A 25,690-nucleotide genomic window follows, 5' to 3' on the forward strand; every position below is an offset into this window, starting at 1 on the left:
AGCACTGTAGCTAAGCGCTGCTGTTCGCATCTTTTATGTCATCATCTGCATTTGCTTTGCATACTCATTAATCTAAATGATAACCTCATCCTTGTTTCCCATTCTTCAGGTTCTACCTGAGGTTGCTTAGAAGTTCTAGTAGATTTGGCTTGCGGCTCTTAAACTGATCAACGGATTTTGCTTGTGGCCTTGCAGTTGGTTCAACTGATTCTTCTTGAGGCTTTGTACCTGCTTCAATTGATTCTGCTTGTGTTGTAGAAGGTCCAGCTTTGTCTTTGTCTGCTTCCTTGGGCTATTCATGTCATAAAAACTAAGATCTAATTCTCCCAAATGATTTTCTCATGTTAAACTGATCATTTAATATGGGAAGTACCACTGGAGTAAAAGCTAGAATATTGGTAAGGCTGCCAATCGGTCTCTGCAGGGATTCAAAGGAGGGAAAATAGGGATCCAAATGGGGACAGTCTGTAAAAGAGCAATTCAATGGGGCTCTAAAGACCTAAGGTTCAGCTCCAGTTCCTAATTTTTAATTCAATTGTCCAAAGGCCAATGTAGGGGGAAATTGGATGGTCATGGGAAGACTAAAAAGTCTTCCCACATCCCTATCAAGGAGGGGGCGAGCCATGAGAGTAGGGGATGAGAGACAAACACACACACACACACACACACACACACACACACACACACACACACACACACACACACACACACACACACACACACACACACACACACACACACACTTACTTCAGGGCTTCCCCTTTACATAAAGGGATACTGGACACATGTCAGACTCGTAGGAAAGTTGCCACCAAGCTTTCCTCAAATCCTATTGGATGGCCATAGAGGTGGACCAATGAGAATTAGGCTAGAGTAAATTTAGTCTAATCAATTTAAAAATACTTGATAAAAGAACCAATAGAAATTAAGCTCCTTAGAAGATATCGGACAGTCTACCAAGGGTCCAATGAGCATTCAACAGTCCAATGGCTTGCCTGATTCCTATTGGCCAAAAGACTAAGAGGTCCAATGACAGTTTAATTGAATTATTTAATTACCTAAAGCTCTCACAAAAGGGGAAAGGGGGACACATGTCACAAGGCTAGCAATTATGGTTCTAATTTGTGATTGGCTAAGCTTTACAAGGGCCAATGGGATGCCAGCATGAGCAAATAGCTAGAGGGGTCGACCAAGAGGAGAGAGAAGATTGCATTTTACTCTAACACAATGCTACACACACACACACACACACACACACACACACACACACACACACACACACACACACACACACACACACACACACACAACTCATGTGTGCAAGAAGAACTCCATCTCCTTCTCCAAGCATTGAGAAGTAGAGGCCTACACCAACGACTCTTGGCTATGGAATGCAAATCCAACCAAGAGCCAAGCTTCAATGGCATGATCATCTCCTCTACCATGCTAAGCTATGCTATTACTATTAAAGTGATTATGTGAGGAGAATACTTCTTTCTTGTAAGATACCTCTTCTTCCTTTCAATCTATCCTCATTCCCTGCTAGCTCTCACCATTTTTAAAGGTGTGTGAGGTCTTAGGACTGAGGCTAGGGACACTAGGTGTAATTTGCAAGAATAATTTGGTGCATGAAGATTCCATCTTCATTGCACCAACGAGTTTTGTCAAGGAAACATAAGAATTGTATTGTACAAAAGTGTCCTTTGATTGTTGAAGCTATAATACAAATCCTTTATGGAGGGGGGACCGGCTCCATGTAAATCCGGTCCTCAACTGTTGTCCATTGTTCTATTTCTCTCTCTTTTCAAGTATTGTCAATGCCAAATTAGCTAGGTGTAAATTGCTATGTTGCTTTCTCAATTAAGTACTCTCTCTATGCTCATTAGGAACTTGCTCTTAATGAAATGCTCACTATGTTATCAATTTCCGCTACACACAAGTTATTAGTACATTAAATGTTACATTGGTATCAGAGCGATTGGTTTCTGTTTTCTTGCTCAAGAAGAGAAGTCCGCAAGCTTGCTACAAATGGTTGGTGTTATTAATTGCAAAGAGTAAGTAGAATAGAGATTTTTCATCCTTGAAGCACGCCTGCTTTATGCAATTAACGGGGACACCGTCAAGAGCTATGGTCTTAAGGATGGAGTCCTACGGGGCTTGCTTATGGCTTAACCATTATTGAGCTATTAGAAGCTTGAGATCCCCTGTCCCCAATCGTACCTAGCTAGGTATGCGGCGCCTCTCGAGCAGAAGCTCATGATGTTATGCATTGTATTAAAAACATTGAGAAAGACTCCGATTTCCTACATGAAAAAATCTTCTTGTGAATGTAGCCCCACCTTCTCATACGTGGTCGTTGTCTCTTCCAGCGCTTTTTTACCTCTCGGGCAATATTTTTTAAGCGCACATTCACACACTGAAGGTCTTATTTCTCAATCATTTTGCCCTGTAGTGCACAATTTGGCCTAGAGTTTGCCACGAGAAGCTATTCCGTCCCATTAATAAATCGGTTTTTCATAGATTGATTGAGTTTCTACTTTGTGATCCTTTTTATTCTTATGAGCCACATCTATCCTGCAAGTCATCATCTAATGTAGCGCTTTTCCACCTCTCGGGCAATATTTTTTAAGCGTCCATTCATACATTGAAGGTCTTATTTCTCAATCATTTTGCCCTGTAGTGCAGAATTTGGCCTAGAGTTTGCCACGAGAAGCTATTCCGTCCCATTAATAAATCGTTTTTTTCATAGATTGATTGAGTTTCTACTTTGTGATCCTTTTTATTCTTATGAGCCTTCGCTCAAGGGGGTGATTTATCTTGTGTTTTTCATTTTATCATATTGTTTTTGGGTTAGACACTGCCATAGAAGGGAGCCCCTCTATTGGTAAGACCCCCAAGCTTTGCATTAAGCATTCTACTTAGGTCTTAGCATTCTACTTAGGTGTTGCATCAAAATAAAAATGAGCATGAAGCACTCCAGTATGGAGATAACATGAATATTCATGCATCCACATTCGAACGTGAGACACGAGCATGAACGACGTGAAGACATGAAGAAGATGAAGAAGCATGGGCGACATGAAAAATACACAAACAAGAATCAAGCATGAAGAACACAACTATGACACATGATATTTAAAGATATTGAAGAGAAAAAGATAGATTGGAAGGGGAGAGAGTGCTAAATAAGCATAAGAAAGAGATTGAAGAGAAAAAGATAGTTTACAAGGGAAGAGAGTGCTAATTAAGCAATAGTGTATGTTAAACCAAAATTACAAAAGAAAGCTAGTGTTGAGATTTAACAACGATAAACGTGTGCCAAAAGGTAGCTGTGCATATTATTTTTTTTGGTAAAAGGGGTCTTTTATTGGGGGGGGGGGAGAGAGAGAGAGAGAGAGAGATGTTGGAAACATTATAAGATTTTGTAATGGAGATGTTGCAAAACTCATGTTAGGTTTTGTTAAGCCTAATTTTACATATGGAATGGAAGTGGTTCAAGCATGGCTTTTGCAAAGTGTAAAAGAATTGTTAAGACACATTAGTACAAAGAGAAAAGAAGAGGGAATCACTGTACATAAGAAAGAGATTGAAGGGAAAAAAATAGATTGAAAGAGATAAGAGTGCTAACGAAGCAATAGTGTATGTTAAACCAAAATTACACGAGGAAGTTGGTGTTGACATTTAACATGTGCTAAGAAATGTTAAGTCGAGATTAGGTTTTTGCTAGAAGATTTTTTCTTTGGGTGAGAGAGAGAGAGAGAGAGAGAGAGAGAGAGAGTGAGTGAGTGATTGATTTTGGAAACATTCTAAGATTTTTCAATTTTAATATGGACGTGTGTGGGCACAAGAGAACTCGAGAATCCAGGCGATTTTTACCCACATACATGAGAGAGAGAGAGAGAGAGAGAGAGAGAGAGAGAGAGAGATAGATACTTTCTTTTTGTTTTCCAAGGGCATCTCAAACGATTCCACCTAATAAAGCTCAAAAGTAAAAGCTATCTAAACTAGTCGTTCAAATAACAAAACCCCAAAACTTATCTTTTGAGCCTACTTCACCACATCAATATCTTGACATGCCACCACTTTTAAAGGAAAACTAGTGGTTCTGGACAAGCCGGCTCCCACCGCCGCCTTCGACAGGAATTGTGGATATAGGAAAAGTTTTCCCCCCCCCTCCCTTGTACGTAACTTTTTACCCTTCACTCTTGATTTAGGGCGTCACGTGAGGCTTAGTTATTAGTTATTGCTAACTATGCCAACTATGCCCAGACAAAGCATCAAATGAATAACAGCCTCTTGCATGGTCATGTGTGGCTTAGTTATTCATTCATCCTCCCAATTGTGCCTTGAACTTCACAACTATGCCAAAATCGACATAGTTACAAAGGGTAGGCATAGTAACTCATTTAATGCTCCTTTTTGTGTGTGACCAAGAATGAGGCTTGGTTATTTGTTCAAATAACTACTAACTAAGCCTCACGTGACCATTGCCTACTTTAGATGTCTTGTAAGGACCCACCACTGTGACTTAACTGATTGTTTTGTGCGAACCCTTCACTTTTTATTACATTAGATGTTTTGTAAAATTTTCTTTTAAGAAAACCAATGGCTAACACGTGGAAGCCCTCTCCATGCTTGAAATCTTGAAATCTTTAAGGTACATAAAGAAATAGTAGTGAAGAGAGGATCTAGAGCTCCCTACACGTGTAAAAAAAGACTTAAATAGCACCAATGGTTTGGTCTTTCCCTGAGCTTACACAAATGCAACCTTGATTATTTGTTTTTTAAAATCCCTTTTGGGATCATAATGAGTCAAAGAGTTGAAAGTTTCATGTACATAGGTCACAAAGGATGTGTGTGTGTGTGTGTGTGTGTGTGAGAGAGAGAGAGAGAGAGAGAGAGAGAGAGAGAGAGAGAGTTTTAACTTAAATTCGTCAAAAGAAGGATATAAATTTTCTCCATGCAAAAAGAAATTTGTTCAAAAGTGTGGGGATGAACTCTGAAGGTCATCATGAGCAATCATTGTTTGCAAATTGATAGGAACTTATAGAGAAAGACAACATGAGAGATGAGATAGGCACAAGCTCTCATATTTTGCATAGCTCCTATAAAACCAGCTCTTTATTAAATATAACTCTCCTTTGATGGGATTTCTTCTTTCACATAATATGCAGAAATGTTTGTACAATATACAACAAGATAGCTTATACCACGAGAATAATCCTCATTCTCAGTCGAGTTCTAACGTCTTCTTTGAGATAAGCAAGGATCCTGGAAAAAAAAAAAGATAAATCAAACCACGAAGACATACAATCATCATGTATGTGCTATAATTGTTTGCATTGGCATCTTCACAGTTTTCAATTTGTGTGTTTATTGTTTGCTTAATATATTTGGTTTGTGCTATAGTTGCAGGTGTCCTTTTAGCATATGTGTCTTCTTGTGTTTTCTCAGCAATCTCTCTTTGCATGAGTATTCTCTGAGAGAGAGAGAGAGAGAGAGAGAGAGAGAGAGAGAGAGAGAGAGGTCTAATTGTGTTTAGTTTGCATGAGCAGTGTATTCAGTGTATGTGTGTGTGTGTGTGTGTGTGTGTGTTGTTTAGTTCCCAAGGAGAGAGAGAGAGAGAGAGAGAGAGAGAGAGAGAGAGAGAGAGACTTTGAAGATGTTCATCAGAGGGGCTCTCATTAGCATCGTTTACGGTGGAAACTTTGCACCAATACAACCCTTACAACTCTTGGCACCTTTGCACAATACTTTCAAGATACAGGCTATGTTGGTTGCCTTGTAAACCCTCAATTGCAATTGAACATCTTGTGACAACCATATAGCCTTATGACACTACAAAATCTCCAACCAGCTGCTATTGGCACTACCTTAAATTGCCAGCCTTTACGTATACCTACTCTACCATCATCTGTTGCCGACATCAAGAGTAGCCCACATTGCCAAGTAACACCTCTTATTGTAGCCTAACTACAGAAGATAAACCACCAAAGAAGGTTGTTGGGGGGGGGGGGCAATAAAACTCGTGGGTTGCAGCACCGACAAGAGGAAAAGTGGGAATTGATAGTGCCACAGTGAGCAGACCTCACCCTAAATTTGTGCATTGAGGCACCTATCGGCATCCAAAACACTTATGGAAATTCGAATATTATTGCAAGGTATGGTTTTGCAAAGGGCACATTGCTCCCTAAAACCAAGTTTGGTGAGAGTAAGACCACCCCTATGAGCATAAACATTCAAACACCAAGTCAAGTCCTCACACAAATATAACAAGTTAGTAAAAACGAGTAGACACTACCGTTGTAGCCAAGAGAAGAGGAGGTAAGATTCTGATAACTCTCATGGATTTTGACATCATTGACACTGCCTTCAAGTTTAGTTGGGAAGGGCTTCCACACATAGGAAATGAAAACCGTGTACCATGTAATGTGCAATGATCTTTGGATACTCTTTGAAGATGGAGAGTCAGGTAGCTAAGTCAATGCCCCATAAGGGAAATGGCAAAACAACAAAGCAATTTATTCACAAATTTGAACAAGCCTTCTACAAAGCGATCACCAGCTACGATCACGTCACGTCCTATTTGCACCAAAAATGGCCATGACAGTATTGTACAACTATCCAAGTACAAAAAAGGGAAACAACTAGAAAGAATCAAATTTCAACCATGATATTTTATCTTTAAATGTCTCTTCTGCATCTTCTAAACCAAAAAATGTAACTTTCTTTTTCAAAAATATATGTGATGGTCATATGTTCTAGTGTCTAAAGGGCATAAATGTAGCCTAGAGGGTATAAATTTTGTAACCTACATCCTAAGTACATTATCTATGCTAGAAGCTAGGTAGGCATTTAAGGGGAACAAACCTTGATTCTTGTGAGCACTCCTTGAGCTAGGCTAAGAAGGCATCAAGGGGGTTGTTGAAGAAAAATAATGATGCCTATAGAGTAAAACCTTTAGGGAAGGAGAGAGAAGGAACATAAATTCCACATGCAATGTATCCAAGCAAGGGGTCTATATGCTCTATTCTCAATGCAATCAAGCAACTCGGTTTCAAGCATCAAGCACCTTTGAACTCATCAAGAGACTTGTCACTTTGCGTTTTTCCTTCTCCATTATGTTATTCATTAGTTATTACAATCCTATGTAGTTACAAGACCCCCTTACCAAAGTGTTGACACTACATCCCCCAATCAAAATAAACAAGTCATCTGGCATGTGCATAGGCAATTAGAGAACATCTTCCTTATATTAGCTAAATAAGCAATCATAGACTTTCCAAGAAGTCTCAACGGTGTCCTTCGATCTTTATTGCATAAGTGTGTGAGGGACTAGATTATGCAAGAAGTTAGCTTCTTAAATCCTTTTAAATCCATGGTTGTAATGTAATCTATACTTCGGACTTCCAACTTGTATCGAGCCTTAAACCACAACTTCACAAAAGTTCAATTTTATGATAACGCACAGTTCCAATTGAGACCTAGCACTCTACTTATCCTTCTCTTGTGCAATTCTTGGATCACACCTTAATTAACCATGTACACTAGACCTCTCTTTCTATTTCAACCCACGTTGGTGGTGAAGACTGAAACTATTGATTTGAAGAGTCAATTGAACCAAGTTACCACCTTCACTAATGTAAGATTTGTGGGGAGCATGTGGGGAGGAGAATTTTTGTGTGCGACCAAGAAATAAATAAAAAAGACCCACTTTTGTAGATATTTAATGACTGCCAATGCATTGAAGGTGACATCACAGCAATGATCCGCAACCATATCAATTTCATCTTTCTTGGTAAATAAGATAAGAGTTGTTCTTTGTTATGAACATAAATGTCAACTTTGGAAATAGAATTTTGATATGTTCATTAAGAGTTTGGCATGATTAGCAACTTTGATAAGCATTTCACCTTTTAGATTTCTCCGAGAAATCTTAAATAGCCACGGTTTTCAAAATGATACCCAAGGAACACGTTAGCCGGAAGGAAGATAAAAAAATTGTATCATAGAAGTGGGAGTCTTGAACACCTCGATATTCTATAGATCCTACAAATGAAAACAAATTGAAAGCGGGAACGCGTTAAAAAAGATTTCATACCTTTGCATAAGTGTATGTATACATACACAAATGTAGGTGTCTGTATGTCTCAGTCATACTATAAGCTAATAGCGTTGACACACTTTTTCTTATATTCTGAGCTAGTAGCATTAACACACCATGTTTCACACACTTTTTCTTATACTGTGAGCTAGTAGCATTGACCATCATCTTTCGACCATAACATCATGGCCGACACACCTTAAAAGTCCACATTATCTTCTTTGCCATAATGCATTTTCACTATCAATCTTTTACGATTGTTTACTAAAAGCCTTAGGAACCAAACCCTAGGAAAATTACAATAAATAGGGGTGCCATAAATGATTGATATAACCAAGAATATCACCAAAAGATTAAAGGCAATGCCAAGCTACCATCTCTTCAAGGATAGCACAAGAAATTGAGAGTTGTCTCAATGTGCGACATATAATGTACGCAGGCATCTTGCTTGTTAAATTGTCTACAATGAATCATTCAAAACCACGAATGGTTTCTCTTTGAATGTTTAAGCCTAGAAAATTTGGCCTCCAACATGTGTTTCATTTGGAAAATTATTCATTATATTCTTGAAGAAAACATGTTTCATCCGTCACGAACTTTTGAGCAGTGAAAGTTTTACAATATTGAATCTACAATTTGTGATACTTTCCCAATAGCTTTGATATGAAAGTAACAATCGTCGCACTCCATATTGTCGTCAAACTTCTTGATTAGCATCCCTCTGCTTACCAATTCATAATGGCTTGATAGAAAGAGAAGCTCGAGCAATCCATAAATTGATGACGATTGCACGAGTATTAATATAAGTGACCAAATCCCACTCTGCTTACCAATCCATACTGGTTTAAATGAAAGAAGCTCGAGCAATCCACCATATGCATCCACCCATGTGTTCATGGAAAACGATGTGTTGCTTGATGAACATCCTATTCTGCATGTCAATCTTCAAGGCCTTGATGGGGAGAGAAGCTCAATGACTCCATGACGATGATGATCGATGCATCAATACTACGAAATTGGTGGTCTCCATTCACCCATAAACACAAGCGTAATTGTTGCATAATGATATTGTCAAGCTTCATAGCGCCCAAATTCTTGATGCATTGAGTTTTGCTTGCCAAATGAAGGCATGGAGACAAAGGCCTTCGAGACGAGAGCTAGAGGATGTTCAAGATTTTATCTGTTCATCCACCCACAACTACCAAGTATGTGCGCTTATGAAGAAGGGTTGTTCTCCAATCTAATGGGACTTAAATATACAATCAAATACTATAACAGTGGCAAATTGAGATAACATATCATGTCTCACATGCCGCTATCATACAAGAAAGCCGCGACCTTTTTCCATGGAAACATTGGGTGCACATTAGGAAGGATGTTCCTGCCAAGATGACAGGTGTAGAACCTAATAATCAAAGAGGATTTCAAGGACACTGAAGCCACCCTAGCATCCAAAATTGTTATCATTGCAATTGGGCAACTACACAAACTATTTGGCATACAACATCCATTAGCACTACCACTTTTGGGTATAGAAGAACCTAAAATGGAAGGCATGGTCACCCAATTGTCATTACACTAATTTGAACATAACCTAACACAGAAGGACTTCGAACCTATGGTCAACCTCTTGTCATTACACCTACTCATATATAACCAAACACTTTTGAAGTCCTTTTAAGCCCAAATTTCAAAGAAAACTATCAAATTGATTGACCAATTAGGTTGGCATTCATAACATGGCAGGCAATTGAACATGTTAGTAGACAATTCTATTGATATTTGTCACAGAGGGCCCAAACAGTATGGAAGGATGTGAAACCTATGGTCAAGACTATGATTACACCAACTTAGAGATAACGAAGCACACTTGTAAGCATTTTCACTCCCAAGATTCTAGGATCTCACCAAGAGCGCCAATTTGAGCAGACCATTGGATTGCACTTATCAATGAACATGCACAAAAATTTTAAAACTCCGCACCATCAAGGCCTATTTTTAGATTGTACTCCTAGTAAAAAATTATTCATATAGCATGTTAAATTCTCCATTCCATAAAATTCCGTTTTTCCTTTTTCGTTTTGCAACTATTTGCATGCATAAAGTTTTGCAACTCTGGCATAAAGTTTGATTTCCATTGTATCAATCAAGAAGCGATTCATATTCACCTAGTAAAGGTTGCAAAGATGATGTTAATCCTTAGGCAAAGGACATCCGAGACCCATGAGATTCTCAAATAACAAAAGCGAATCTCTTCTCATGGTGTCACATATATCAAGTGTTTCATGAAATCCCTTCCCCATGTTAATGTTTCACAAATCCTTGGAATTGACTACTTAAGAAACGATGTGAAAATCTCTAACAATCACATGAAATCATTAACCACCACTATCAAGTGTTTCATGAAATCCCTTCCCCATGTCAATGTTTTGCAAATTCTTGGAATTGATTCCACTAGATAAACGATGTGAAAATCACTGACAATCACATAACTTGCAACACAGTCGAAGAAGTATCCCACCTACATCCTTCGATTGGGGGAGAATATTTTCATTACCCACAAGCATGCTCTTAAAAAACATTGGCAGTACTAGAGCCTATGATCCAAATGCTTACCATAGTAACTCGAGATGGCCTTAACACACCGAGATCTTTAAAGACTAGTATCCCAACCTTGTTTAACATCGTAAGGGGACATACTAATCATTGCAAAGAGAAGGATCTTACGAACATGATGGCGGACTTGAATCTATGGACATTATCACTACAATGTGAAACTAATCATTGGCAGTGACTAGCTACAAAGAAATCCTTCGAACATGATGGAAGATTTGAATCTATGGTCATTATCACTACAATGTGAATTTAACCTCATATTTATCAATCAATCATCATCGGGTAAAACAAGCACTAAAATTAATGTCATTCACACTTTTAACCATTCAAATGTTTTGCCCCCCCCCCCCAAAAAAAAAAAGAAAAAAAAGAAAACATGGGTATATGCTAGAAATATGCCAATAAAATAAAACCTCTTCGTGACATCAATGAGCGGTATAAAAGAATCTCTCTACACATTTTTCTCTACAAGATGTTTGAAGCACACATCTTCCAAGACTCACATAGAAAGCCTTTCATACATTGGACGTGTGTTTCAAATCTCTATATTGGATTTCCCCATTTTAGTGATGGTCACAAAAACCTTTAGCATGCAATAATTTTTCCTTCGTGGAATTTAAACTAAGAAATTTTTTGAAATACGTATTTCTACCTCATTGGTTAGCAAAATAATTTGAAAATTTCCAAGGACATTTACGAGTTTCCTAAGTGTCATGTTTAACGAGGGGTTGATCTATATCCTAGAAACTAAAAGGCACATATCATAAAACTATCTAAAACTCTAGCAGACACTAAAAAGGCTCGAAAGTCACAATAGAACCTAGAAAAATAACTTTATATAGACTTTCGTCTTTTTGACTTTGCATCCCTCTTGGAATTGTCCCTACACGTTACAGAGAGAGAGAGAGAGAGAGAGAGAGAGAGAGAGAGAGAGAGCATGGTTAGATGGTACCATTTTTCTACCATTTAGGTGAAAATAATAAAATCACTTGTAGAATACCATTTGTAGGAAAGTAGGAAAACTATATCTTTCAAACATGGGTCTAAAAGTCTTGAAGCTGCTCAAAGGGATCGAGCTCTTTGAGAAGTATTAAATATTCTAATAACAATGCATAATTTAGTCACCAATATTACCATTCTAATAACAATGCATAAATATGGGTCTAAACTACTCAAAGGGATCGAGCTCTTTGAGAAGTATTAAATATTCTAGTAACAATGCATAATTTAGTCACCAATATTATCATTTGCTCCAAACAGTGTCAATGACACTGCTGTTTGGTACCACCTAACCATGCTTTGATGTGTGCATGCGTGAGGATAAGAAGAGGCCTTTCCTACACCCAAAGTATGTCTGTGCCACACTAAAAAAAAGCATAATCAAAGATCCCTACGGAGATTCTCTCTCTCTCAATTGGAGGCGGGGACACAGGAAGAGCTGCTTCTCTCTCTCTCTCTCTCTCTCTCTCTCTCTCTCTCTCTCTCTCTCTCTCTCTCTCTAGTTTCCGACGACGTTAAAATACTCTTCTTCTTCCTCTCTCTCTCTCTCTCTCTCTCTCTCTCTCTCTCTCTCTCTCTCTCTCTCTCTCTGCCAGCAAGGCCTCTCTCCCTCTCTCTCTCTAGAAGCGCAAGGGGCAACGCCAATGAGGTCTCTCTCTCTCTCTCTCTCTCTCTCTCTCTCTCTCTCTCTCTCTCTCTAGGGCAGCGCCACCAAGGCCTCTCTCTCAATCTCTCTCTAGAAGCGCAAGTGGCAGCGCCAGTGAGGTCTCTCTCTCTCTCTCTCTCTCTCTCTCTCTCTCATCAACGGAGGCTCCATCAGAGGATTAGGACCACTCTAGCACGACATGGGAGACACCCAGTACGACTATTTACAGAGGCGGACATTGACGAAGCTCTTCGATGACCGATACAATACTTTTTCGGACAACGCCCAATGTCAGGAATCTTCGGGTATTGATGATGATGATGATTTTAGTTTTTCACTTTACTTCAATTTTATTTTTGTACCCAGACATTGTATTAGATCCACCAACATTGTATCAGTTTGGTCTCATAAGTCATTTTGGTCTGTTGAAGATGTTTAATATAACATTTCATCCCCCCTCTCTCTCTCTCTCTCTCTCTCTCTCTCTCTCTCCCCGACCCTCTTTGAATTGTACATCGATGAAATCTCCGACTACATCTTACAAGCGGGAGGGACAGGAGTTGATACTCCAGTCCACATTATGCTATATGCTGATGACATTGTTTTGATTTCAGAGTCACCAAAGGGTCTACAGAGCCATTTGAGTGCCTTGGATGAGTTTTGTACACACAAAGGACCGACACTGAACCTTGGGAAGACCAAGGTCATGATTTTCCACATGTCCAAATCAGTTTGGGGAGCAACAACATTTACAGCAAGAGGCAGTACAGTCGAGGTGGTCACCTCCTATGTCTATCTGGGAGTCACCTTCACTAGCAAACAAGGCCCCTTCTCCATGGCTCAAGCTGCCACTGATAGACTCACCTGTGGATATGCATCTTTGGCCATGTTAGAGCGAATATGTCATCAGATACACTTTCAGGAGCCCTGCATAAAGGTAGCCAGTGGGCATGGATCAAGAGACCACAGGTATATATGGTCTCCCGCTTCTTTCGAGACAAGCACACAGTGCCAAAGGACATCATCAGGGCAGAGCTTGTTGCCCCCCCCTCCCCCCAACAAAAAAAAGGTTGTGGAGGCACTCTTTCAGACGGTCTGCTTTATCCAGAGAGTGAGAGAGCTCCCGGCTAACAAACTCACACGGCGAGCATTTGAGTCGGCCATCTAGATAGTAGAGTCTGGATATGGTAGAGTTTGGTACATCTAGGTCAGAGCATGGTTTAGAGCACATGGCCTTGATCTTGAGAGCTTGCCGCCATTCCAGTATGACCCCAACCAACTCATCCCAGGTTCATCTCTCACGTAGTGAGAGAAACATAGTGCTTCGACAGGATCTCTGGCTAACCAGAGAGACTTGGATCACATCTCCCTTCAACGGAAGATGTCACATTGCAGAGATCATTTCCTTACCATACTCCACGACGGGTTCATACAGTGACCACGCTATCTGGACACCTACACGTCAAACAGCTCACAGGTGGCGATTGGTTAGCTCGAAGTATCATCACACAGACTAGAGATAATGTGGTAAGCTCATGATATTCCCAAGGAGGAGAGAGTCTGTCGAGCATGCAGAGAGGTGGAGAGTGAGGAACATTTTGTTTGTAGATGCAAAGCTTATGATGATATTAGAGGCAGATTCAAGTCATTAATCAGAGGGCAACCTACACTTTGCGAGATCATGCATTCTCAAGATCAGAGACAATTGCGGCGTTACCCACTAGAGATACAGAGGCATAGAAATACACTAATGCAGCCACATACAGAGAGACAAGTAGGGGAAACAATCACAGCTTATAGATTTTTTCCAGAGGACGACACCTCCTCCACTCCCAGATCCACCGGGAGTGACTCTCCAGCCACTGCTGGCTGAGATGAGCCGGGCCAGACGACGTCCAGGTGTTACCGGATGCAGGCCCCAAAACTCCACCACAGACAGATCGAGATTATCCACACCCGAGAGCGTCCAGCTGCTGAGTAGAGACGAGCCCAGATGATGGCCCACCCAGCTGCATTCATCCGAGGAACCCTTGCTCCCGATCTTCCCTTGTACCACATTTTACAACCCCTATTAGCACAGGATGGAGCTAGCTAGCTTGATGCATCTACATGGTTGTACTACATTGAGCATCCCTAGTACTAGAGCTCCATCCTTCCCCCCCATAGATCCCATCATACACCAATATTTTCTCTTTATTTTGTACAAGTTTGGATTGTTTTGTCTTTTCCGATAAATGGAAGACATACACATGTAAACTATATTTGTCTCTTAGGCACTTCGGCCTCACATAGAGGTTAAAAAATCTTTCTCTCTCTCTCTCTCTCTCTCTCTCTCTCTCTCTCTCCACACACACACACACACACACACACACATGCATGTATGCACCCACCCCCATGCATGCATACACAATGGGACTTTTTTCCTATGAAAATTTAGCCCACAGAGCTAATATTCAATCTTTAGAGCACTTTTGGGCAAAGCATTGAAACAAAAACTTTAAGCTCCTACACTTTTTCTTTTAAAAAAACTTTCAACTTGAAACCAATTGAGAAATATAAAGAAACTCACTATCAGGCTGATGTCAAATGTGTTAACTCCTTCACTGATCTACTTGCCGCATACAGCATCATCTTCTTTACCTGAAAAGGTATACAAAACTCTCTCTCTCTCTCTCTCTCTCTCTCTCTCTCATATCCTACACAATTTCCAGCTAGCTGCTTAGTTCACATCTAGCGGTTTAGGATTCTATAGTACCCCTTTTTCAGTACCTTTTTTATTTTTGGTACTCCAACATTGTATCAGCTTCCTCGTGTTGTAACTTTTTGGTCTCATAGGCCATTTTGGCATTTTGAAGACGTTAATATAACATTTCACTCTCTCTTCTCTCTCTCTCTCTCTCTCTCTCTCTCTCTCTCTCTCTCTGTGGATCCACAAAAGAGCTATATACTCTGTACAAGACCTCTGGGGATGCTCAATGGGTCCATCTCCTAGAGGAAGTACAAACTAGAGTACAATGTGAGTGCTAGCTACACATCATGGTGGCATATAGGAAGAATGCAATATAAACCATTAAGGAGGTGCATAATGCCATGTAATGTGTCCCTGATCCAAAATAAAAATATTAAAGACCGCGCCCATAGCCAAAGAAAAGAGTGTCTACGCTGCTCTGCTACCCTAGAGGAGCCTACCAATGTATCCCACTAGCAACAAAGAGTACGCATCAACTCTGACCAGATAGCACTCAAGGTGGTAGATGTCGGAGGAGCCAAGGATGTGAGCACACCAAGCCCTCCAATATTCCATGGTGTAATGTTGTAAATCATTAACAAAACTTTATCCCTCTGTTGATATGCTTCCACCCACTGATGGACAGTGGGTGGAAGCATATCAAGAGTACCCTGTCTGAAGCCAAAATGTGTGATAATGACGACCAGATCAGTAGCAGAACCCTCGAACAGAATATGTAACCTCAGAAATCTCAACCCAGTTCTGTATTACTAGTACTTCCACCCACCGATGCACAATGGGTGGAAGCATATCAAGAGTGCCTTGTCTGAAGCCAAAATGTGTGATAATGATGACCAGATTAGTAGCAGAACCCTCGAACAGAGTATGTGACCTCGGAAATCTCAACCCAGTTATGTATTACTAGTACTGGAAAACTTGCAGATGCTGACAAAAGCTGGGAAGTACAAAATTGAACGTACAAATGGGCCAAAAGGCCATGGGCAGCTGAGGCGCAGCCGTAAGCCAGAAACACTAGATGAAAGGGCCACGGGCAGCTGAGGCGCAGCCGTAAGCTAGAAACACAACCAAAGAGAGCGTTGAAAGGAACCCAGGTAGCTTCCAAACAATAGGCAACCAGACAAAGCATCATCACCACCGGCTGCAAGCTAGCATCCAAAGAAGCCCACATCTCAGCGGAGAAAGGAGCCAAGACGGACAGCTAAGGATGAGGAAGACACAAAAGAAGCTAGATCTAGATCCCTGATTTGCTACGTAGTTTGGGTAATCGCGTAGCAGTTACAGTGAGATTTCCAGGGCTAATAACAGATTTTCAGTGGCATCTTTTAGAGATCTGTAGTAGTCTAGCAGTGGTGTTGAGTGATGGTGGAGCACCAACCGATCGTGTGCACATTCCCACTCTTTGAATGATTCTGCTCAATAGAGAGGGCTGATGAAGAAGCTTACAAAATACTGATACTAAGGTTTGTTTGGATGGCTCTCCAGCTGCAAGCAAGGCCGTAAACTGGCCTCCAAAACTGAGATGAAAGAGGTTTTTGGGGCGAGCCTGTGACACAGCTTTGCGGCTTAAATTAGAAGATCTTGGGCGCTTCTTTATGGCCAAGAATGTGGCTGCATTAGGCTGCCATTGTTGCTAAATTGGCTTTATCTGACAGGAAAATAATTCTAAATAAATTATTAGATTTATAAGTGGGAGGGTTTTCTCGCTTGTAATTCTAAATGAATTATTGGAATTTTAAGTGAGAGGGTTTTTCTCACTGGAGACATCCGAGTACAAAGTATTCCTAGTGCGTCATTCAAGTAATGACGGGAGCACAGAACGGGAATATCTGTAAGGCCACCAGGAACGGGTACTTCTGATGCGTCACATCAGATGGGTGACGGGGAGCATCAAAAAGACGTATCCGACCATCACGGACATCTCTGATGCGTCATAGGATGGGTGACATAGAGCATCGTGGAGGAGATTGTACCGTAAGTTCGGTAGGAAAGGACTAGGTGATGGGTATTCCTGATGCGTCACAAGGTAGGTGACAGGTGCATCGGAAGGGGAATATCCATAGTCAGGAGGAAATTCCAAACTGTGTTAGAATTGTGCACAAGGAAAAGCAAGCACTTGAATGAAGATGGGTTCAGAGGAAACTTTGAGGAAAAACAAATGCTTTCTGAGAAAGCGGGATTGCTTTTCGAGAAAGCAGATGCTTTCCCGCGAGGAAGTCTATGTCTGCATTGCAACTGTGCATGTGATTGCATCCAGGGAGGCTTGGGAAGTGTTGTGAAAGCATTGTTTCTAACTTATAAGGTTCTATTGAGTTTTTGGACAGATTCAGATCATTTTTAAAAGGTGACCGGCCGCCCACTTAATAAGTGGGCAGCCTATGATTAGATAAAGCAGTAAAAACCAGCCAACGATTTTTCTCTCTTTTTCTGGCAGAAGAGCCCACAAAAAAAAAAAACACGAAAAACGGCCACGATCTCTACGCGAGCAGCCAATGCTTTGCTATCTTTGCCGTGGCCATGGAGCTATAAAAGCATCACATGCCCTCACTCAAAGGAGGAGATCAGTTCTTGCAAGAAGAAGATGCTGCTGCAGATTTTATCCGCAAAGAAGACGTTGTGGGTGATGCCCATGGCTGCCCCAAGTGTACGAAATGTTGCCAAGACCCAATGCGCGAGTTCCCTTGCGAAGAAGTGCCTACGGAGCGCATTTCCATCGCGACAAGCTGCTGTTTTCCTCCGTTTTCAGCCCATAAACGTCGTAGATGGGGCTGATTTAGAGAAGGAACCCTAGAACACACCTCTTTTGTGTGTAGGAACGGAAGAGAGGACCTTCTCTGTAGAGATCTCTTCTGGGGAATTTCTTTTCAAAACCGAGTTGCGTTTCGAGCGTCGAGACTTTGAAGGTAACGATTTTCATGTTATGATCTCTAAGTATTTGTTTGCAGGTGTACTTCCCCTTAGTGAGGGAGTAGGAGCAGAGGAAGGCATGAGCCTCTGCAGGAGAAAGTGCTCTGAGGAACTAGAGCCAGATCAGCCCAAGGGTTTTGTACCCAAGTTTGGGAAGTAGATCCACGGATCAGAGAGAGGTAGTCTCTCGAGTTGTGATCCGGGAGTTGGGATTCCCAAGTAAGGACTTCGTGCTCGGGAAAGCAGAGTTGTTCTGCGGGAAGAAGACTCTGGAAACAGAGTGGGAAAAGAGAGTTGCAAGGATGCCACGCCTTGAGTCTTGGAAGGTGAGATCCAAAGGCGAGAACCTTAGTTCTCGAGGATTTGAAATAAGGAACGGAAGTTCCTTGGAATAGGGTTTTGCCCTAGGTATCGGAAGCTAGAAGCAGCATCAAGTCTTATTCTAGAACGAACGTGGTAATACGTTCGGTTCAAGTGCTTGTATAGACTTCTACTCAGTAATAAAGATACTATTAGGGGGGGGACCAACCCATCTTCTGGTCCCAATATTGTGTTGATCTTCTCACTCTCTATCTCTCTCTATATCCTCTGGCTTCAGTAATTAAGTGATAAATTCTATTTATCCGAGTATATTTTATATTGCTATGCGCTACCGTTTGTGACAGCCATCAAGCAATTGCTAGGGCTGAATACTACCACCATCACTTGCTGCTTTGTGGGGCTCAAAACAAAAGGAAGAGCTATCTTGTGGGCATCAAGGTTGAGTTTGTGAAAGGAGAGGGTGGATCTGGTCGTACGCTACAAAAAAATTTGAGGGGAGAAATCCAGGGCACACAGACCCAAAGGTTCTTGCTATAAGAGGAGGGCGTCTTGATTGATGATCCTTTTTGGCGCCTGGGTTACATCTATTCGACCAAATAATTTAAAAATATCCTATTACAGGAAATTAATCTTGAATTTTTGAATAATACTCAAATAAACGATTAATAAATACCAAGTAATAAAAAGTACAATGCAATTTAGGAATACTAGAGTTTAGAGTCTAAATAACGGTCACCAGTGGGCACAAAGCTACTAGACTACTTGGAGGTAAAAAAAAGCTAACTCATGAACAACCAAGTAACACCAGTTGATAGTCCACTATCTATGTCTCTTGGAAGTAAGAGTACAAGTACAGAACACCACGAGATCCTAAAAACACAATTCTACGTGAACATGGAGGTAACAACCAAGGCTCAAACACAACCAACTTATGCCTAAATGCACCAATGACCAACTCTTTCCTAAGAAGTAAGAACCATTGGCTCAAACACAACTAGTGAATTCTAAGTAAGATACCTCTATGCTCACTTCGAAGTAAGAGCATTTGTTCGAAAAAAACTAAGCTAGCCCTATTGCATGCCCTAACTACAAATAGAACCTTGGAGGTAAGAGTATCATCTCATAATAACCAAGAGGTTTGTTTGTTGCGCTAATCTTGTCCATTTGGAAGTAAGAACAAAGGTTCGGAACAACCAAAAGAGCTCCCACACCAAGAAAATCTTAAAAGTAAGATCAAGTGCTCAAACAACCAAGAGAACAATTACTACATTGTTGTTACCAAATCATTCTCAAGGGATTAACTAACTTTCTACCCTAATCCACAAAGGTAACTGAAATTTATTATCCTAATCCATGACACCCTAAACGTATATGATGTCTTAACCTGTACACCTAACTAAATTGAGGCTTAAAAAAGCTACTTCAAACATCCTCAAAAGCTATCAATAATGAAGCAAAGATTGTACTCTTTTGAAGGAGACGCACAAACATCTAAGGATAAGAAAAAGAAAAGGAAGAAGGCTCTAGTTAGGATGAGATTTTAATTATGAACAAAAATCCTCTAAGGAGTAGACCAAGTTGCAAGCTCACCAAATCTGAAGTTGCACAATACACAAAAGATTGCATGTTTTATATTGTCCAAAGCCTAGGGCTCTTCGTCACGTTAATTCTTCTGTGCTTGGAGATGAGCAAAAGGCATGCCGCCAAAGAAACTTAATGAAAAACTCCTTTTCTTTTTCATGAGAATGGTGAAGTGGGGAAGTGGTTACAGGCTATTCGTTCAAGGAAGGCTATTTAATGTGGAAAAATTTGTTGTGTGACAAGCGTTTTGGAATAAGGTTTTGACAAAGTGCCGTTGTCCACCTTTTTCGGGCCATCGCGGCATAGAAACCACCTTGAAGAGTGTGGAATAGTTCTTCTATTGGCCAAGGCTTAAAAAGGATGTGGACGAGTTTGTTCGCATGTTTAGTATGCCAGAAGGTCAACTTTGATAGGCATAAGGCACCAGGTCTTCTGCAACCTTTACCAATACCTAGCTAATCGTGGGAAAGTATAGCAACGGACTTCATTTTTTATCTTCCCAAGACTCAGAGTGGGCATGATGGCATTTGAACAGTCATCAACAAATTTAGCAAGCATGCTCATTTTGTTCCGTCAAGAAGAGAGTTGAGCCCGATCATTTGGCTAAGCTGTTTGTCTCACAGATTTTTAGACTACATGGTAAATAGTTTCAGATAGAGATCCCCGTTTTACAAGTTTGCTTTGGAGGGCAATCTGAGAGAATATTGGTACACAGTTACAATTCTCGTCCTTGTTCCCATTTTACTAGTTTGTTTTGGAGGGCAATCTGAGAGAATATTAATACACAGTTACAATTCTCGTCCTCGTTCCACCCACAGATAGGTAAGCAATCAGTTGCCCTTGCTGGAATTTGCCTACAATAATACGGTTCATACATCTACAGGTAGAGTGCCATTTGAGATTATCGAGGGTAAATGTGAGTCCATTGAGACCTTTCAAAGGTGGGGTGCCAGTGAACAGGGAGCCAAAGGAGCAGCCCAAAGTGGAAGAGATACTTGGAAGATTCACAATGCATTTCATGTGAGTCTATTGAGACCTTTCAAAGGTGAGGTGCCAGGGGACAGGGAACCAGAGGAGCAGCCCAAAGTGGAAGAGAGAGGAAATTCTCATTCCAGAACAGGTCTTGGCTCAAAAGGAAAGGAGAGTGACAAAGATCGGATGATAGTGCGTCTCAGGATCCTGATGATTGAGACTGACATGCCAACGGACGAAAGCGACTAGCGAGGCTACCCACGGGTCCTAGGGCACAAGGAAATAAAGTAAAGGAAATCAGCTAGTAGATCAAAGAATTCCATAGATCTAGATTGAGGTGCCAAGGACAGGGAGGCCAACAGGGCTACCAATAGGTCAAAGGGCACAAGAAAACAACAGAAAGGTAAGCTAGGTCCACCGCGATGCAAAGTGGATGGAGGAGAATAACCTCGCAAATTCTCTTCAGAGAGAGTTGTACCTTGAAGCTTTTGGGCTCTTAGCAGTGTTTATCCTAAAAGTTACCGATGAATCAGTAGGTTGAATCTGGTGCAGTGCGCACTACACAAGAGGGGAGCCGCTCCACTCCCTTGTCAGAGATTGCTTAGATTGAATAAAGTCACTAAGTTCTCTTTGAGATTTTAGGGTACTGATGGGCCGACATTATTTTGTGGAATGACTTTATGAACTGTGTGCACTGAATTGGAAATTTCCTTGATTGAACTGAAAACATGTGCTCTTTCAGGTGTGTATTGTTAAAGACATGTAGAGAAAGATAAAATCTCTGCACCATTTTATTTCATGAATGATAAGAACTTAGTGCATCTAGAGAGATAATTAAGATCTCGATGTGATGGCTAAGTGAATGAATAATGAATGTGATTTGAACTTAGTGCATATAGACATCTGTTAGAGATCAATGAGATCTAGATGTGATGCCTAAGCGAATGTGAACTGAATGAGATTCTAATGCATCAAGATGTTTATCTCGATGAGATGACTGGATACAGTCGTGAGTGCATCAAGAGTCCATGAAAGATGAGATGGCTACACAATGATCTAAGTGCATCAAGAGTTCTGAACGGAACACGATGGCTAGATTGAATGACTGAAAACACGGTGTTCGGTGTGAACTAAGTGTTTGATTTTGTGACTTGCACGCTATGTAGATGTACTGTCTTATGGGGATGGTCATGGGCATGGTTTGCTTGATTGAAATGTGAAGTGAAAAGATACGAGTCTAATGGTAACAAGATTTAGTAGATCAAAACATCCGTGAAAAGCTCATCGTGGTCTGGATGTGATTGCTAAATGGTTACAATCATCTGGATTTGTATCTGAGATCCTCGACAGAAATGTGATTGACCAGTGACTGATGTCTTTATAGAAGTGCTAGATTAGTGGAGTCTGGTGCTAAGTACAAAGAGTCAGTGTCTACTGAAGAAAGTTTTTGTCCTTTGGCTGTTTTTGCAGGTGTAATTGAGGGCGATTACAATTCTTTCAAGAGGGGGGAATGTCACAAAGTGATGACATGGCATGACCAACTGGAAGAGGTGGCTGAGGGGACAAGAGAAACTGAACCAACCAACTTCAAGAACTCATGGAGCATAGGCCAAGGGGCCCAAAACGCTAAAAGAGAGAAACTTGGACTTTGGAAGAGATTTTTGTAAATCGCGCTGACATGCTCATGTGGCAGGCCATACGGAATTTTGCATTTTGAGCTTTTGTCCCACCTGGCTCTGCTTTTAGGCATCCCATGTAAGTTTAAAAGAGCCCTTGGGCCTCTCACTTTGCAAAGCATTTGGACGCAGAGTCTGAGAGCAGAGAACTCTCGGGAGTTGTATTTCGATGTGAGAAATAATAAAGAAATACTGAAAGGGGCACCAGTCTTTGGGGCCAGTGCATCTGGGCGCGGAACTCGACCGTGCCGTGTCGTCTCATTATGGGACTGGATTGAGCTAGCTAGTTTGCATTGCATTCTTGTACACCCCTACGCATATATTTCAAATACCCTCAGTGTTAGTGCTCCATCTCCCACCCCACTCCACTCATCACTCCTATCCTACTAGTTCAATCCTATTTTATTTTATTTCATGTTATATTTTGTCCTTTTTCTGGTCACCCAGAGGGCATTGACAGTTGTACATCGATTTTGTCTCATAGGTCGAGTTCGGCCTCTAGTAGACGTTAATAAAGCTTTCTCTCTCTCTCTCTCTCTCTCTCTCTCTCTCTCTCTCTCTCTCTCTCTCTCTCTCTCTCTCTCTCTCTCTCTCTCTAACTTCAGCGATTTTGCAGTTTTTGTTCGTGTGTCTGCCATTGATTTCTCGCTTGGAGTGTCCAAGCCTGTAACACTCGTGGCTGCCCGTTTGACTGCCCTAGCCTTCCCGTCCCTCCAATTGCCTGGGGTTTTCAACCTTGTTTAGGTGACTTTGCCCCGCAACGCATACTCTATGGAGTATTGATGTACTCTTCAGTGTATTATAGAGGAAGAGGCTAAAAATAACCAAAGAAGTTCAAAGATCCAAACTTTGACAATATGTGACCTCAACTTCGTTGCTTGTCCAAACATGAAGAATAAGATTATCACCTCTTGATTATACCAGTTGGAACTTGGCGGGCAATGTCAGACGTTCGAGCTCTTGCAACTGTAGATGTTCCTTGTCCTTTTCACCACTTGTGGCTTTTGGTAGTTCCAGTTTTTGATATACAGTTATTGAGTATGCTTTGGGTGGAAGAGCCTATCTTTCAAAGGTTGTTGTCATCCCCTCTCCACTTAGCTTGCCAAGGCACTTTTTACTTTCTCATGAAGAGGTTTACCCGTGGCATACAGTTTTCTACAGTTTGCCATGTGGCTAGTTGTATCCAATTTTTTTAGCTTTCAGATTGTCGTCTTCGGACTTGCTATGTAATCACTGTTGTACTTGCCCTCAGAATCGGCACTATTTGGGCATGAGGGATTTTTCAAGTAATAGAAAGCAACCTCTTTCTTTGAGAGAGAGAGAGAGAGAGAGAGAGAGAGAGAGAGAGAGAGAGAGAGAGAGAGAGAGAGAGAGAGAGAGAGAGAGAATAAAATGTTATATTAAATGTCTTCAAAAGGCAAAAATGACCTATGAGACCCAAAAAGTTACATCTCGGGAGAAGCTCATCAAGTGTCGAAGAAATGAAATGAAATGTCATATTAAACGTCTTCAAAAGGTAAAAATGACCTATGAGAACCAAAAAGTTACATCTCTGGAGAATCTCATCAAGTGTCGAAGAAATGAAATGAAATGTTATACTAACGTCTTCAAAAGGGCACAATGACCTATGAGACCAATCTGTTACAAAATGGTGAATCTAATACCATGTCTGGGTACAAAAGAACTAGAACAAAGATACTACAACTAGAACCCATCCTCATCTGCACTCTAGATGTCGAGAGAGTATGGCTCGAATCCTCTGTTGTGCTCTCTGTCGATGTTTTGTAGCCCGTCTCCTCAATCGTGGCCGTCTGGATCTCCGTAGCTCCAGTGCTCGGTCGATGAGAGTGCCAGTAGTGGTCGGATGAGTGTGTGCCAAGCTCTGTAGTGATGGCTGCTCCTCAGGCTGTCCCATACCTAGTGAAAAGAAATTTGTAATCTGTTTCTGGGACTGTCTCTCTCTATCTCTCCCCAGTAAAGTGTCTCTATATCTGTGTAACTCGAGTAGGTATAGCCCAAGACATCTCTGATCCTCATAACTCATGACCCTAGAGAAAGGACCGAAACCTTCTCTGAATAAGCAGTGGAAACGGCCCCGTATCTCATAGTCCACTGTGCAATGACATATGTAATATAGCTCTGTCTCTGGCTCTAGCTAGCATAAGCGGCATATCCTGCTGTCTGTTGGTATCCCTCTAAATCTACCAGTCTGATATGAGGATGTGCGTATTTGACCAATGGCACACCGCAAACCATGAGACATATGTGTGCCCATGTAGCTGGGTCGAATCACAAACCCATCTCTTGTGAGGTGGAGAAGATGCTCTTTGTCACAAACTGGTGACGTGGCATGCCCGGACACACTCGCACTGGCTAGCAGTAGAGGAAAATGCGGAGATAGTGTTGACGTGGTAGTCCCGAATTTTTCCGCGTAAAACGCTGAGACTGCAGACGTGGCATCTGTACAGAAACCTGCTTTTGCACAGTAGTTGCTGACGTGGCAAAGCATACGGAAAAGCTCGATTTATGCTGGATGATTTTTACCCAGTGCTTTTGAGCCAATTGCTTTATTTTTAAAAGCTTTTGGTTACTGCTTTTGGGGCTCTGCTTTTGGGCATCCCTTGTAACTTATAAATAAGTGGGCAGGGTTCTCACTCCTCAGAGCATCTGGATGCAGAGTCTGAGAGTGAGAACCCTCCCAGTCTCTTGTACTTTGAACACAATTTAATACAGAAAGAAATACCGAAAGGGCGCCAGTCTTTGGGGCCAATATCTCTAGGCACGGAACTCCGCCGGGCCGTGTCAATTGGGAGAATTGTGAACTGTTTTGAAGTGAATCTCTGCTGTGTCGCGGTAGAATCTTGACTTCGAGTGTCCAAGTTTGTTACACTCTCTATAGAAAGCCATCTTCGTGCCCAACTCCTGTGGCGGCTCTATCCATGTCCTCCTAGTATCCATCTGGATCAGGTCCCGACGAATAAGTCTAGTAATCTCCACCCGTGTAAGAGAGATTGAGGGTGCCTGAAGAGAGTACTGGAAAGGGGGCAGCCTGTCCATGGTGAAGCCATGCGTCTGAAACCATGATGTCATCTGTGCATACCAGCATGAAGTGTCCCCCTGAA

The 25,690-nt window shown here is 41.3% G+C and overlaps 1 protein-coding gene across 5 annotated transcripts in view; it reads right to left on the minus strand.

The window, feature by feature from the left end:
- Nucleotides 1-5,000: 5,000 nt before the first annotated feature.
- Nucleotides 5,001-25,690, minus strand: part of LOC147445949 (uncharacterized) — a 55,791-nt gene continuing 35,101 nt past the window's right edge. For 2 of the 5 annotated variants that reach the window (XM_086525272.1, XM_086525276.1), the window contains exons 13-14: nt 14,935-15,005; nt 5,001-5,271 (exon numbers count right to left, since the gene is read on the minus strand). In XM_086525272.1, coding sequence (XP_086381398.1) covers nt 14,937-15,005 — 69 coding nt within the window. In that variant the 3' untranslated portion in view covers nt 5,001-5,271; nt 14,935-14,936. Of the gene's footprint in view, nt 5,272-12,251; nt 14,412-14,934; nt 15,006-25,690 lie in introns of those variants that run through there. The other 3 variants (XM_086525275.1, XM_086525273.1, XM_086525274.1) reach the window with 3 other exon arrangements.

Source organism: Adiantum capillus-veneris, chromosome 12 (genome assembly GCF_014529385.1).
Source record: "Adiantum capillus-veneris isolate H3 chromosome 12, ASM1452938v2, whole genome shotgun sequence".
Classification (NCBI taxonomy): domain Eukaryota; kingdom Viridiplantae; phylum Streptophyta; class Polypodiopsida; order Polypodiales; family Pteridaceae; genus Adiantum; species Adiantum capillus-veneris.